The sequence below is a fragment of the Phyllobates terribilis genome, unplaced genomic scaffold (genome assembly GCF_046119375.1).
Source record: "Phyllobates terribilis strain yellow unplaced genomic scaffold, ASM4611937v1 Scaffold_2__4_contigs__length_985480577, whole genome shotgun sequence".
In the NCBI taxonomy this organism is placed as follows: domain Eukaryota; kingdom Metazoa; phylum Chordata; class Amphibia; order Anura; family Dendrobatidae; genus Phyllobates; species Phyllobates terribilis.
The window spans coordinates 495,391,710-495,408,753 of NW_027362762.1; the positions used below are offsets into that span (position 1 = coordinate 495,391,710).

General features: G+C 43.1%; 1 protein-coding gene across 1 annotated transcript in view; it reads left to right on the forward strand.

The window, feature by feature from the left end:
• Window positions 1-17,044, forward strand: part of EPHA10 (EPH receptor A10) — a 1,221,975-nt gene that overhangs the window by 1,162,952 nt on the left and 41,979 nt on the right. Inside the window, exons 14-15 of the mRNA XM_073665886.1 lie at window positions 5,494-5,643; window positions 5,832-6,025. Of these exons, the coding sequence (XP_073521987.1) occupies window positions 5,494-5,643; window positions 5,832-6,025 (344 nt within the window). The remainder of the gene's footprint in view (window positions 1-5,493; window positions 5,644-5,831; window positions 6,026-17,044) is intronic.

Sequence of the window (17,044 nt, forward strand, 5' to 3'; positions counted from 1 at the left end):
AAGCCCCCGTGCGCGTGATGCCGCACGACACAGCAGGCCCAGGGGCGCGTCAACTTTGGCGTAGTCGGCAGGATTACGTGCCCGCAACCGACGGGTACTGCGTGCCTGAAGAGAAGTTCACATTTACCGTAAAGAGGAGTCTCCCGCCAATTCCAGAGGGTCCCCGCCATCGGACGCCATCTCGGATCGTTTCCCGCCGTTTGCCTGCCATCTGCAGTCTTTTCCCGCCGTCCACGGAGTTTCCCGCCATTGGGAGACGGTTCCCGCCATCTGAGAAGATTTCCCGCCCTGGCAGAGCGGACGCCATTATGGGCGTGCCAGAGGGTGGTAAGAGACGACCTCCCATCGTGGGCCTGGTCCCAGAAGAGCGCCAAAGCAAGGACCGCCCCCACCAGCAGAGACTGCAATGATAGAGATGTCCATCAGCGTGGGGGGACTGCCCCTGGAACTGACAATCACCAAGTTGCCCCAGGACCGCCCTCAGTGTGGGCGGATCAAGAACAAAACCAAGAAGATGGGTGCAGCCTGGAGGAGTCTGGAAAGGTCGCACCCGGAGATGGAGGGAGAGTCAGGCAGCACCGACCCTGTGGTCAGGAGCCTGTTGCAAGCCACCACCCCACAAGACCTGGTGGAGATCTTGGCACAGCTCCTCCGAGACCGGGAGCGTGCACAGACCGCGCTGGAGGGCCTCGCACGGAGGATGGCCCAGGTGCAGCGAGAAACGCTGACTGAGTGGAGTAGGGAGATGGCCCAGCAGGCTGGAACCCGCCAGCGGAGCACGCCACCCGAGACGAGGAGTCTGACCGCCTCTGAGGATGGTGCAGGAGGAATGAAGGCCGGAGACGACGCCGTGGAAGGAGCTGAAGAGACGGAGGCAGGTAAAGGGGACGACACTACCCCAAGCCTAGAAACCGTGAGCCTGCCCCAGCTCCCCGTCGCAGAGCCCGAAATTCCCCCTACCGTGCCCGTCGCTGCACCGCCACCGCTCCAGACTAGGCCTCAAGCAGGAGCCGCGGCCAAGCCCCCTGTGACGTCACGCGCCTCAACCTCGAGCGTGGCGAAGCAGGAGACGCCACCGGCCTGGTCGCAGGGCCGAGTACCCCCGGGCGCCGCAGTTCCAACAGAGCCCTCTATCTCCACCAAGTCACTGGCCTGGTCGCAAGGTCGAGTGCCCCCGGGCGCCGCCGTCTCCACAGTGCCCTTTACCTTTAGAGCGCCACCGGCCTGGTCGCAAGGCCTGGTGAATCCGGGCGCCGCTACTACCATCGCGCCCTCAACCTCCACCGTGCTGCCCTTGGGTGAAGACCTGTTCGCCCAGCATGCTTGCCCGGATGGGCAGCCCTTTGAGTGGCCACCGGAGTACTACCATCCCCGACTCCGGAAGGAAGGGCCCCTGTGTGAGCCCCTGATCCCGGCTCCGGCACCCGCCAAGATCACCCCACTCCCGTTGGAGGAGGCGCAGTTCGAATGGGACCCCACCGGAGAAAACCTCATTGGGTTCACCCATGAGACCCGGGCGGCCGCAGCCCAGCGAGCAGAGTGCTGCCGGCAACAGCTGGAGGTCTTCGACCGGGAACGGCGAGAAAGGCGGGTCCACGAGGAGCGGCTGCAAGTACAGAGTGCGGAACAGAAAAGCCGGACCAGACGAAACCCCCGTGCAGCCCATGGTCCCCGCGCCACCGGGACCGTAATCAAGTTTCAACTGCAGCACGGTTGGGGTTTTATCCGGGACCACAGAACCCCCGGCGACGTCTTTGTCACCCGCAGGGACGTCGAGAGCCATCTGCCGGAGGGACACAGAGGACGTGATCTTTACCTGGGTGATGAGGTCACCTTCACCCGGCATCAATGTGCCAAAGTTCCATATGCTCTCCATGTGCACAGATTGACTGAGGAAGAGCTGCGGTTTGAGGAAGGTCAAGAGGACCCGGACGGGTCTGAAGATTACCCTCAAGAAGGAGCAGGAGGATGCCGTTATTAAAGTAGGGTACAGTGAAACTGTAAATAGTTACCCGTAAGGGTACAAGAACTGTTACCAGTAAAGTATAGTCCCCGTAGGGACCAGCAAACTGTTACCCGTGTGTCCCTATCCCTTAACAGGCTGAGGACTGTGAGCAGCCATCCCTTATTCCCACTGACCGAGGACTGAGAGCGGCCATACCCTTGTAAATAGTTGCGCTTCCTAAGGCGCCCCCTACCGGTTTTATAGGAGGATTACTGTTTTCCTCCCAGTGACTGTGGCACTTTACCTGGTCACAAGTGCACAGTGGCCAGAAGCTCAAGAACATTTTATATAAAAGAGTTTTATATGAAAAAGTTTATATTGCTAGAATCTGATAATGTTTATAATGTTTTATATGTTGGTGTATGTTTTAAAAAGGTTTGTATGTTTTGGTATGTTTTATTCTTTTACAGCCCGAGGACGTGCTGTGATTTACCAGGGGGGAATGTAGCACCCTGAGGACTCGGCTGCTACAGGGGTATTGCACCTCAAACCAGAGGTGTGGTATTCCACTCCCGGGTAAGGATGGAGTGTGGGACTGAGCTCAGTAGGCTGCATGCACTACATACATCCCATTTCCGGGGGACAGAACTACGGTACTCCCACCAAGTAGATGTGCAGGTACGACAGCGTCTGTCCCTGGCTGGAGTGGGAGGGGGGGTGGAACATCCCAGTAGTGTAGGGGCTGATAGGGGAGGGGCTCTGGGCATAGAGATAGGAGCCCATTGGGTGCTGGTCACCTGGGCTCACACATAGAGGGAGTATATATGGTGGGCACCATCTAGAGATAGGGTGAGTCTGTCAGGAGAGTTCTGAGGAGGAGTTCGGCCAGGAGGGCTGACAGGGAGCTGTGGCTCCGGCTGGGCCCAGCTCCAGAGCCAGGCCTGAAGCAGAGAGGAAGAAGAAAGGCCCAGAGACGCAGAAAAGAGGGAACCCTAAGATCCCAGAAGCAAACCAAAAAGGGTGAAGGGTTGGCAGAAGAGGGCACCGGATCCCAAGCTGGCGGAGGCGAAAGTAACCCTTAACCAGGAACCGGAGGTCGTGGGCAAGCTTTGCCACGACCCTCACCACATCCACCAGGAAGGTACACCAAGAGTAGGGTCAGGAAAGCCAGAGAAGGTTTTACCATAGAAGGCCCAAGGGAACCGGACAAAGGTGGATCCCTGTGGGGACGGCCAGGAGAAAGAGAGAGAGAGGGAAGCTCAGGACCACGCTCCGGAACTACCTGGGGGTTGGCCGAGTCCAGGACCTGGTGGATGCAGCACGGCTCGGGTGGTCACTCAAGGCCAGAGTGACTGAAGGAACACCTGTGAGTAAAAACCCTGAAACTGCATCTCACGTCTCTGACTCTCCTTTCTGCACTATCACTACCCCCATCATCCGCACCAGCTGCCCTGAGGCCATACCCCTCCCGTTGGGGGTTATACCACCATCGCTGCACCCATACTACCGGCCTCAGCGGACTGTTCTGCAGCGGCGGCCTTGTGACCACAAATCAACGGGTGGCGTAGTCGACACAGAAACAACATCTACCAAGACTGCCACACACTTAGTTTGACACCCTGGGCACGGACCGGGTTACCGCCACGAGACTACTACCCCCATCTGATCCGGCTCCGGGTAAGCCCCCGTGCACGCGATGCCGCACGACACAGCAGGCCCAGGGGCGCATCACATACAATTGTCCAAATTGTCTTGATATGCTGAAGCATTAAAATTTCTATTCGCTGAAGCTAAAGGGCTCAGTCCAACCCCTAACAAAATTAACTATATGGCATTATCCTATCTTCACCAAATTTTACTAATGGCATAATGCAATCAGGCAGGTAACGTTCTCATAGCAGTCACCAAAATTAGACTCAACCATCAGTTTGCCAAATACTGAAGCATGATCTTCGTTCCACAGCAATCCTTAGTCCTGTAGTGGCATGCTTTACACTATGCCATCTGACGCTTAGCATTGTGCTTTCGGACGTAAGTTTTGTATGCTCAGCTATGAAAACCCATGAAATAAAGTTCTTGGTGCACAGTTTTTGTGCTGATGCTAGAGGAGATTTGGAATTCTGAAGTTATCGAATCAGTGGCATCTTGAATCAGCGGCTTTGAAAATTGGCATATTTTACATATTATGCACCTCATCAGCACTCGGTGACCCCACTTTGTAACTTCACCTTGTAATCCACTTCATGAATGAGTTGCTGTTGTTCCTAAATGCTGCTTTTCAATAATACCACTCACAATTGATCGTGGAATACTTAGGAGGGAATAGTTAGGTAGCATCTTATTACAGTATCATGTTTGAATTTAGTAACCTCATTAGACCTCATTCTTTCACAAATGTTAGTGAAGGCAGATTGCATTGGTAGGTGTTAGATTTTAAACACTTGAGGCAATGGGATTAAATGAAATATCGGAGTTCAGTGATTTAGAAGCGTGTCCCAATACTTAAAGACGAAATAGTTGTTATGAAATTTAAGTTTTAATAAATACTTGGATTTACAAGTAGCTGACGGCATAATTTTTTCAAAACTTCATTGTATCCTGCCTCTACAATTCTTCTTTAAAGTGTAAGAATAAGTTAATACCTGAGCATTAGAGATTGAGTTTGAGTCAAATTTCCTGAAATTCAGTTTCACACAAATTCAAACATTTTGAGATTCGATTTGCGATTCACAAAAAAAAAACTTGCCCCGCCTCATTTTCCACACTACTGAAGCATTAGAGAGCATGTGAATATAATTTAGTATTATAATACTTATTATATCCTGCAGCTCTGATACTTAACGGATTATCATACATTGTAAAGTGGTGGTCAGTACCTTGTTCATCATAGATTAGCAGTTCCTAGTATAGCACAGTTCCCAGAGTTGTTTTCTATCTCCAGAATCACTCTCCCACAGACTGTAATCTCTTACGGTCAACAGGGTCTTCTCTCCCTTGCCTGTAGAATGTAAGCTTAATGTTCATCAGGCTCCTCTCTCTCTCCTGTAAAGTATATGCTCTTATGGTCAGCAGGGTCCTCTCTTATGTGCATTTTCCAAGCAATTGCAAGCTTTCTAGTATTGAGATTGGCGCAAATCAAATGTTTGGGGAATAATATGCAAAGTCAGCGATTCCAAGTTTGAAATGATTTGCTCATCTCTCTTGAGCATTACTATTCTTCTTAGTAATGTGCAGGCTCTCTGCACAGTCTGTCATTGTCAGCATAGAAAATGAAAAGTCAGACTGTCTAGGGAAACACCCCTTTGATAAGTAGAATGCAAAAACCCAGTTCTTAATTCATACATTTTCAGGAGGAATAAAGCCACTATCCAAAATTATTAGAAAACATTGCACCAGCATTCCTATTTCATGCAGAAAAGTTGATAGTAAAATAATCATATCAGGAGAGACATTAGGCTTTCTTTAACTATTAATTATATTAAAATGTTTCAAAATGAGATTTGGTAAATGCATTTTACCGTCATGCATGTTTACATTTTTATCTCCAGAGTGGGAAGAGCACCGTCTTATGGACTCCACCAGAAGCCATAGAGTATCATCGTTATAGCACTGCTAGTGATGTCTGGAGTTTTGGGATAGTTATGTGGGAAGTCATGTCCTATGGTGAAAGACCTTACTGGGACATGTCCAATCAAGATGTGAGTTTATAAAGATTGTTAACATACATAAGCTTTATATTTTAAGATGCAAAGATGCAAATGAAAATTAATGTGGATAACTTTTGAGAAATATTGCAAAATAAAAGAAAATATTTTTTATGCTATCCAAAGATAGTAACTATATTATAATTTAATTAATTTTATTTCTATATTGATGACAATTCAAGGTCATCAAGGCAATAGAAGATGGATTTAGACTTCCAGCACCGATAAATTGTCCTCCTCCGCTTCATCAGTTGATGTTAGATTGCTGGCAAAAGGACAGGAACGAAAGACCGAAATTCACTCACATTCACAATATACTAAGCAAACATGGCCAAAGCCCGGAAAAAAACAAGTCAGCAACATTGACATCAACAAGGTGAGAATTCAAGCATTTATTGTTCATGAATTTTGAGTGCTTGGTCATGGCAAATATTACAAATGACATATACAAATTTTAGTAGCGTTTTTTTCATGATTTTATAAACAAGATGTTACTCAGTAACAAATTTGGAAACGGTTCACTGGAGCAATATATTGTGCCTCTTAACATAGTATGTATTCTCACTCATTGTATAGCGGCATTTCTCCATTCAGGGATGGCAAAAGAATGCAGACAGACACCAGCAACAGTACAAGTAGATGTAATTCAAAGTGAAATTATTCAAAGACTCTTTAAGAGGTAATAGGCTTGAACAGAGGGAGTTGGTTGGTATACAGCAATTAGCTAACACTGGTTACAATTTCCTCATACTTTGCACAGTCTGCAGGCTAACACCTCAACAGCATTTCCTTCACTCAGATACAGTCTCTTTGCCTCTTTCACGGTACAGTGCAGCTTACATTCGAAGTACTAGTCACAGTCTTGCTCACGGTCATCATTACTGGAAACTGTGCTCTGCCTTGTCTAACAACTTTTGTGACCTACACATTTAGCTACTGTGCTAAAATTACTTAAACACATGTTTCTGATGTGGTACTTCTCACACTCAGGATTCAACACTCAGATTGTCTAATGCAATCCTTATAGGATGGAAATAACCTGTTATTCTGCCCTGTGCTGTGTCTTATCTTCACTTTTTTAATGAATAAACTTTGCCTTGTTGGTGTATTGCCACAACAGTACCTCTATGCTCTTCTTTCTGGTGGTAATACTTTTCCTCTCTTTTTCATGGTGGTTATCCTATCCAAAAGGAATTTCTCTTCCTTCTGGGGCAGACCACAACTGCAGTGCAGGATAGAGCAAATTAGAGTTTTCTAGCTGGTCTATCTGTTTTTATTGTCCTGCTTCTACCTGTAGCTAGTCTGCAAGGCATTCTGAGATCAAGTGAAAAAAAAACCTCACACTCCGTACCAACACAGGGGGTGTGAGCAGACTTGCTAATTCAAACTCCCCACTCCAATAATTAATTCTACAAAGCAACTCAGTGTGTTAACTCTTTAAGAATTGATTATAAAATATATTGATGCACACAACACTCATCTTGCACATCACACAAGCAGAACTTCAATGCATCTGTCGCATAGTTGTCACAGCATATATACAGTCATGACCAAAAGCGCTGGCACCCTTGAAATTGTTCCAGAAAATGAAGTCTCCAAGAAAATTATTGCAATTACATGTTTTGTTATACACATTTTTATTTCCTTTGTGTGTATTGGAGCAGCACAAAAAAAAACTGAGAAAAAAAGGCAAATTTCTCACAAAACCACAAAAATTGGCCACACAAAATTGTTGGCAGTCTTAACTTAATATTTGGTTCCACACCGCTTGGAATAAACAACTGCAATCAATCGCTTCCTATAAATATCAACAAGCTTCTTACACCTCTCATCTGGAATTTTGGATCACTCTTCTTTTTCAAACTGCTTCAGGTCTCTCAATATTTGAAGGGTAGCTTCTCCCGCCAGCTATTTTAGGATCTTTCCACAGGTGATCAATGGGATCCAGACTCATTGTTGGCCACTTCAGAACTCTCCAGAACTCTGTTTCCATCTATTTCTGGGTGCTTCTTGGAGTACTTTTGGGGTCTCTGTTCTGCTGGAAGACCCATGATCTAGGACCCAAACCCAGCTTTCTGACACCGGGCACTACATTGCTATTCAAAATCCTTTGGTAATCATTAAATTTCATGATGCCTTGCAAACAGTCAAGGCACCCAATGCCAGAGGCAGCAAAACAACCTCAAAAAACCTCCAGCATATTTATTGTAGGTACTGTGTTCATTTCTTTGTATGCCTCATTCTGTTTTCCGTAAACAATAGAATGATGTGTTTTAAGAGAAAGCTTTCTATCTTGGTTTCCTCTGTCGACATGTTGCTTTCCCAGAAGGATTTTGGCTTACTTATTTACATTTTAGAAAACTGCAGTCTAGCTTTTTTATGTCTCTGTGTTAGCAGTGGGGTTTTCCTGGGTCTCCTGCTATGGCGTTTCATTTCATTCCACTGCCGATGGATAGTTTGCGCTGCCACTGATGCACCCTGCGCCTGCAGGGCAGCTTACATTTTTGGAACTTGATTGGGACTGCTTATCCACTATCCAGAATATTCTTCATTGCAAACTTTCATCAATTTTTCTCTGCCACCAACATCCAGGGAGATTAGCTACCATGCCATGGGTTGTAAACTTCTTGATTATGTTGCGCACTGTAGACAAAAAAACATCAAGATCTCTGGAGATGGCCTTTTAACCTTGAGATTGATGATATTTTTCAACAATTTTTGTTCTCAAGTACTCAGACAGTTCTTTTCTTTTTCTGTTCTCCATCACCTGTGCAATACTAAGCACAGTGGCATGTAAAAGTTTGGGCACCCCTGGTCAAAATTACTGTTATTGTAAACAGTTAAGCAACTTAACAAAGAAATTATCTCTAAAAGGCCTAAAGTTAAAGATGACACATTTCCTTTGTATTTTAGGCAAATAAAAATTATATATTTTTATCTTTTACATTTTAAAAATTATAAAAAAGGAAAATGGGCACATGCAAAAGTTTGGGCATCCTGCATGGTTAGTATCTAGTAGCACCCCCCTTTGAAAATATCACAGCTTGTAAATGCTTTTTGTAGCCAGTCAAGAATCTTTCAACTCTTCTTTGAGGGATTTTCATCCATTCTGCCTTGGAAAATTCTTCCAGTTCTGTGAGATTTCTGTGTCATCTTGTATGCACTGCTATTTTGAGGTCTAGCCACAGATTTTCAATGATGTTCAGATCAGGGGACTGTGAGGGCAATTGTAAAACCTTCAGCTTGCGCCTTTTGAGGTAGGCTATTGTGAATTTTGATGTGTGTTTAAGATCATTATACATTTGTTGAAGCCATCCTCTTTTCAACTGCAGCTTTATTACAGATGGTGTTATGATTGCATCCAGAATTTGTTAAAATGTCATTGAATCCATTCTTTGCTCTACCCGTGAAATGTTCCCCATGCCATTGGCTGCAACACAACCCCAAAGCATGATTGATCCACCCCGGTGCTTAATGGTTAGCGAGATGTTCTTTTCTTGAAATTCTGTGTTTTTTTTCTCCACATATACCTTTGATCATTGTGGCCAAAGAGTTCTATTTTAACCTCATCGGTCCACAGGACTTGTTTCTAAAATGCATCCGGCTTGTTTAGATGTTCTTTTGCATAGTTCTAATGATGAATTTATGGTGAGGACGCAGGAGACGTTTTCTTCTGATGTCTCTTCCATGAAGGCCATATTTGTGTAGGTGTCTCTGAACAGTAGAACAATGTACCACAATTCCAGAGTCTGCTAAATCTTTCTGAAGGTCTTTTGCAGTCAAGCGGGGGATCTTAATTGCCTCTTTAGCAATCCTACAAGCAGCTCTCACAGAAATTTTACTTGGTCTTCCAGACCTTATCTTGACCTCCACTGCTCCTGTTAACTACCATCTCTTAATTACATTTTGAAGTGAGGAAAGGGCAACTTAAAATGCTTTGCTATCTTCTTATAGCCTTCTCCTGCTTTGTGGGCCTCCACCATTTTCATTTTCAGAGTGCTAGGCAACTGCTTAGCAGCACCCAAAGCTGCAGTTTTTTGGCACAATTTTAGAGGAGGCTGAGTTTTTATAAAGCTGGGAGATTTGCATCACCTGGCCTTTCCTAATGATGATAGTGAGTAAGCCATAATCCTAACAGACTAATTAAAGTCTGAAACCTTTGTCAAAGATATCTGAGAACACAAATCTCCAAGGGTGCTCAAACTTTTGCATCAGTCCACTTTCCATTTTGTAATTTTTAAAATGTAAAACATAACAAAATATATATTTTTTTGCCAAAAATATAAAGGAAATGTGTCATCTTTAACTTTAGGCCTTTTAGAGGTCATTTCATCTTCAACTTGCTTAACTGTTCACAATAACAGTAATTTTTACCAGGGGTGCCCAAACGTTTGCATGCCACTGTAAATCCAGAAAATATGACCTGTTGGTGACTCTTAAGGACCAGAGTTGGGGAACACTGCTGTAAAGGGTAGACTTGTCTTTGTTCTATGAATTACTTTTCAATTAAATTCTGCAACTGTTTTTTATATTTAAAAATGTAAAATGTTTGTATATTTGTATTCAAAATGTTTATTTTTTCTTTTTGTTTTTGTATATTGCTGTTTCCTATAGTTAGAATCATAGAATCATAGAATGGTAGAGTTGGAAGGGACCTCCTGGGTCATCTGGTCCAACCCCCTGCTCAAAGCAGGATTCACTAGATCATCTCAGACAGATGTCTGTCCAGCCTCTGTTTGAAGACGTCCATTGAAGGGGAACTCACCACCTCTCGTGGCAGCCTGTTCCACTCATTAATCACCCTAACTGTCAAAAAGTTTTTTCTAATATCTAATCTGTGTCTCCTCCCATTTAGTTTCATCCCATTGCTTCTAGTCTTTCCTTGTGCAAATGAGAATAAAGATGATCCTTCTACAATGTGACAGCCCTTGACATATTTGTAGACAGCTATTAAGTCTCCTCTCAGTCTTCTTTTTTGCAAGCTAAACATTCCCAAATCCTGCAACCGTTCCTCATAGGACATGGTTTGCAGACCAGTCACCATTCTGGTCGCTCTTCTCTGAACTTGCTCCAGTTTGTCTATGTCTTTTTTAAAATGTGGTGCCCAAAACTGTACACAGTATTCCAGATGAGGTCTGACCAAAGAGGAGTAAAGACCGATAATGACTTCATGTGATCTAGACTGTATGCTTCTGTTAATACATCCCAGAATTGTATTTGCCTTTTTTGCTGCTGCATCACACTGTTGACTCATGTTCAGTCTATGATCTATTAGTATACCTAAGTCTTTTTCACATGTACTGTTGCTTAGCTCTATTCCTCCCATTCTGTATATGCTTTTTTCATTTTTATTGCCCAGATGTAGTACTTTGCATTTTTCCCTGTTAAAAACCATTCTGTTGGTTGCTGCCCACTGCTCCAGTTTATTTAGGTCTTTTTGAATCCTCTCTCTCTCTTCTCTAGTATTAGCTATCCCTCCTAGCTTTGTGTCATCAGCAAATTTAATCAGTTTACCCTCAATTCCTTCATCTAAATCATTGATAAAGATGTTGAACAATACAGGTCCCAGGACGGAGCCCTGTGGTACCCCACTTGAGACATTCATCCAGCTGGATGTGAAGCCATTTACAACCACCCTTTGAGTCCGATCACTAAGCCAGTTATGAATCCACCTAACAGTTGCCTGGTCCATTGCATACTTGGTCATTTTTTCAATAAGGATGATGTGAGATACTTTGTCAAATGCTTTGCTGAAGTCAAGATATACTATATCTACAGCATTTCCCTGATCCACCCAGTCAGTGATTCTGTCATAGAAGGAAATTAAGTTAGTCTGACATGACTTGTTAGTTACAAACCCATGCTGACTCTGGTTAATCACTTCATTCTTATCCATGTACTTACATACATGTTGTTTAATAATTTGTTCAAAGATCTTTCCTGGTATAGAAGTCAGACTCACCGGCCTATAGTTCCCTGGGTCCACCTTCTTCCCCTTTTTGAAGATAGGAACAACATTTGCTCTTCTCCAGTCTTCTGGGACTTCTCCTGTTCTCCAAGAATTTTCAAAGATTATGGAGAGTGGTTCTAAAATTTCTTCTACAATCTCCTTCAGTACTCTGGGGTGTAATTCATCTGGACCTGGAGACTTGAACTCATTTATGTTAGCTAAATATTCCCTCACAATCTTTCTGTTTACTTTAGTTGTAAAGTATATTGATGATTTTGCCATTATGGAAATGAAATATATTGTTTGGATATCGTCCATAAAGTTTAGCTTTTGCTAAATTAAATTTAAAATGACCTTTTTTCATTTAATGCTTTTACGCATGAGCTATTCTGAAATATTTTACGAGCCTGAAGGGCATTTACAAATATCAAACAATTTGTTGACCTGATAGCAGAGTATCATAGTTACTTAATTTTATCACCAGTATGTGACACCACTCAAGTTTGCCCTTAATCATCTTTTAGAAAAAGTAACAAATATAACTTGGAAAAATACATTATCATTAATGTTTAATGAGGCATTAAGTAACATAGCAGCTTGGCTGAGAGGGAAAAGAAACCTGTTACATTCATGATGCAATCTGATCTGTGTTGTAGTTGATATAGTAGAAAATACTGAGCAGATTGATATATGACATTGTGAAAAAATATTCAGAGTAACTTGTATTATATTCTTTTAAATAATTGCTCATTTGTGGTTTAGGAGTCCAGTGGATAGACCTTTCCACACAATGCCTGCTGTCTCTATATTCAAACCTATGCGAGAAATGACCATTACACTTATTGATGAATCAGTATGTGTCACGGGTGTGTCAGACAGTCACTCTGCATCTGGCTGCAAAAGGTCCCTGCATTTGGCATTAGAGACGTCTTCTTAAATCCTTCTCACTTTTGGACCCAGCGGAAACCTCCCTCCTGCTCTGACTGACACACCCTGGTCTGGGTGTTTATAAACTCTCAGTCTGCTGAAGGGAGTCGCTGGTGATATTCATATTTTCCCTTGTGAAAGCTTGGAGCTTCTGCAGTCAGCTAGCTTCCTCTCTGGGGCCCTTGGAGGACATTTGGTGTTATCTCTCTGGTGTCTGCTCAAGCTAAGTTTTCCCCCTTTGTTTGTCTCCCTTGTTATCTTTAGTTTAGTGGGGACTGGCCAGTGATCAACACCCCTCCCTATCTAGGGCCTGGATCTAGGGATATACAGAGCTTAGGTTTCCTCCTCGACGATTGGTGTGGAATGAATATAGGGAAGGTAGGGTAGGCAGGGTGTTATTAAATCAGCCTAGTGGTCTCCACTCCCTCTTTCCCTAGTGTCTGGGCTTCCTTCCCCTCATCCCTTTGTGTTGCACTTAGTCTTTCCCACACTGTGCGTGACAGTAGGTCATATTCCGAGGTACTACACTTTACAAAATGGCCAACCATTTGATTCATCCAGACTCTTTAGTCACAACAGGTTAAGAGCTGTGTAATGGACATTCTGTAGGGAGACTGAAAGCTATCCACAGAACGTCCTATACACTGCTCCTAACAGGTCATGACTAAAGAATATGGATGAGCTGAAACGTTGCCCATTTTTTTAACATGTAGTACCTCTAACATGACATACTGATACATCAATAAATGTAATGGTAATTTTTTGCATAGGTTTAAATATAGAGACAACTTCATTGAATTGACCTATCCACACAATGCGACTCCTAAATCCCAAACATGACTGAAACGTTGATCATCTTATAAAATGTGGTACCTTTAAATATTATATGCCATTTCAGACTCATCAATAAATGTGCTGTTCTACAGGACAACAAAGGAATGCTATGTTTTTTCCTACATTATTTTTGCACTATCCATAATACCACTGAGCACCTACAGCTACTTAGAGTGACCAAAATAACCTCTCGACCCACACAAGGACGGTTGTTTATCACTAATAAGACCACCCACTTGACTCTAAAATCTTTTACTCAATCTATTTATCAATCTACTGAGCTTTCCCTGCTCAATAACATGCTGCCCATAGACTGGACTATATGTTCAATGTGACAGTATTAAAAATGTGCTGTCAGAAAATGATATTTTAATCAGGTTTTTATGAGCTTTGAAGAGTAGGCTGTATATAATCACTCCCTGTTATCATCTGACTCACATTCATTTTATATTCTATACAGACTATACAAAATGGAAATGTGTGCCTCAAGTATGGCCGCCCTAGCTGATAATTTAACAATAAAAAAATATAGGTGCAAGATTAAAAAATGAATAAATGCATTGTTTCTCTTCTACAGGCCTATATTTAATGGATGAAACTAAAAAAATGTTGCAATTATATCTTCTATACTGCATCTGCAAAAAAATGTTTCAGAACTAGATGCTACAATATATGGAAGTTGTACTCGTATACATGCACACTGAGATGTTGGTTTGGCCATCTATCCTAGAAATAAGCAGTCCAGCAGACTGCCGCGAAGTTACTCATGTGAAACAGACCATGTAGTAAAAGGCTGTACGGGATAATTTCTTTTCACATTTCTCTCTGTAAAATTGAGATTCCTGCTGACTTGTTATGTTGTTGGTATTTCACGAGCCTGATCTTACCTGTTATGGGAACATTTATGGGCTTAGTTTCTATGTGGTCTAATATTGGCCTGTTGCTTTCTGAGCTGTCTCGCTTTCTCTCTGCCGCTCGATATTTTATTCATCATCAGCCTGTACATCCGCAGTGGCCCAGAGGTCTTGCCGTACACAAATCCTATTCCCAGCTGGAGCGTTATCAAGTTAAGTAGAGAATGTAAGATTTCCAGAACAAGCAAAAACTGAAGTGATTATCCCTAACACTTTGCTGATGGTGCATTGATGCAGTGACGGAAACACCTCTCTATTCCAAGACCTTTTATTGATCCATCACCCAGAAAAGAGAGAAATGACATACATCTCTGTATTTGGAGAAATGTTTGCACAGCTAGTATGAGTTTTCATGGCCTCCATGAATTTTTAAACCTTCATTTGATTTAGATACAATCCATTGTTTAAAGAAGACCTGTCACCAGGTCAAAAGTGACCAGTTATTGCTCTTATTTCATTCCTTCTACTTCTCTGAGTAATCTGTTTGTCTGTTTTTTTAAATCTACATTTTGATCCGGGAGATATTGGCCTTTTTTGGTGATAAATTTGATGGTGTTTTCCAAAGAGACTCACAGGGTAATGATACAGAGCCTAACAACACACCATTAAAGTGATTGTAAAAAAAAAAGCCCATTTTCAAGAACCAATTTAAAAAAAATACTCAGGAGAGCATTGAAAAAAAACTGGCCACTTTTGACATGGTGACAGGACTCTCAACTATATTTTATGCATCAGTACTAAAGATTATTGTCATATGTCAAAAGCCATTAGCAAAAACCATGCGTGCCAAATGATTGTAATTTATTACTATGTAATGTAGTACTTTCAATAGCTAGTATATTTCAAGACTACAGTAATGCCATAACCTACTTGGTAAATATAAGGACTGAAAAACTTTGATTAGCATTAAAGGGAAAACTGAACCGAGTGTAAAATATCAAGTGCTATGTTGACATGATGGACTATCAAACTAATATCATTCACAAGTCACATTTTCTCTATAGCTGAGAATGAATTTAATGTGTTTTCCAAGACAGCTGTAAACTTATCCTTGAGTAGATTTCTTACAAACTACTTTACTTCAGATTTAAGAGCTAAATCGAGCATTGTATGCTGCAGTAAGTACTCTACTGATCAATATGCATGTTTAATGGCAGGAAAACATAAAGTTCTCAGACTCTCACATACTCTATCTTCAACTGTATGCTATTATAGCAGATTGGGAAGAGCAGGATCAAGAAAGACTTTCTCAAGGTGTCCAAACACAAAGTTTCCGATGGAAAAATCAATATCAGAACCATATCAACCAAACAGACAAACCATCTGCCTTTAAGAGGAAGTAAACATGGAATTGAATTAAAATATGACTACTAATTTGTCACGGATAACACCGAAGAGCCATGCAAGAGAAAGACACTACATAGGGATGTGCACACATAATATTATAATATATGCAAAAAAGTTTATTGAACAAAGACATAAAACATTATTGTTGTTTTTTTCTTCTCTGCTGGATGTAGCTCCCTTACGTTTATTAACTTTGAATTAGTACTGCATCCCCAACCCCTCTCTTGTTGTTTGGATAACACCGGAGAGATCACGCAGATCCCACTGCTGCCAACAATTTGTCAGAGAGATGCAACTCCGCTCTCTCCTATTGTTAGGACCATTACAGAATTGACTGACGAGTGATGGATGAGGCAGTGGCTACTTCCATTACTAGGCCAGCTATTATGGAACTCACAGAGAGCATATGGTAAACACACTTCCGATTCCAATGCCTGAAATACACACTGCTCAAAAAAATAAAGGGAACACTTAAACGACAGAATATAACTCCAAGTAAATCAAACTTCTGTGAAATCAAACTGTCCACTTAGGAAGCAACACTGATTGACAATCAATTTCACATGCTGTTGTGCAAATGGAATAGACAATAGATGGAAATTATTGGCAATTATCAAGACATCCTCAATAAAGGAGTGGTTCTGCAGGTGGGGACCACAGACCACATCTCAGTACCAATGCTTTCTGGCTGAAGTTTTGGTCACTTTTGAATGTTGTTTGCACTTTCACACTTGCGGTAGCATGAGACGGACACTACAATACTCAGAAATTGCTCAGGTAGTGCAGCTCATCCAGGATGGCACATCAATGCAAGCTGTGGCAAGAAGATTTGCTGTGTCTGTAGTGTCCAGAGGCTGGAGGCGCTACAGGAGACAGGCCAGGACACCAGGAGATGTGGAAGGGGCTGTAGGAGGGCAACAACCCAGCAGCAGGACCACTACCTCCGCCTTTCTGCAAGGAGGAACAGGAGGAGCACTGCCAGAGCACTGCAAAATGACATCCAGCAGGCCACAAATGTGCATGTTAGAAACCGACTCCATGAGGGTGGTATGAGGCCCCGACGTCCACAAATGGGGGTTGTGCTCATAGCTCAACACTTTGCAGGACGCTAGGCATTTGCCACAGAGCATCAGGATTGGCAAAGTCGCCACTGGCGCCCTGTGCTCTTCACAGATGAAATCAGGTTCACACTGAGCACATGTGACAGAGTCTGGAGACGCCGTGGACAGCAATCTGCAGCCTGCAACATCCTTCAGCATGACCGGTTTTGCATTAGGTCAGTAATGGTGTGGGGTGGCATTTCTTTGGAGGGCCGCACAGCCCTCCATGTGCTCGCCAGAGGTAGCCTGCCTGCCATTAGGTACCGAGGTGAGATCCTCAGACCCCTTGTGAGACCAGATGCTGGTGCGATTGGCCCTGGGTT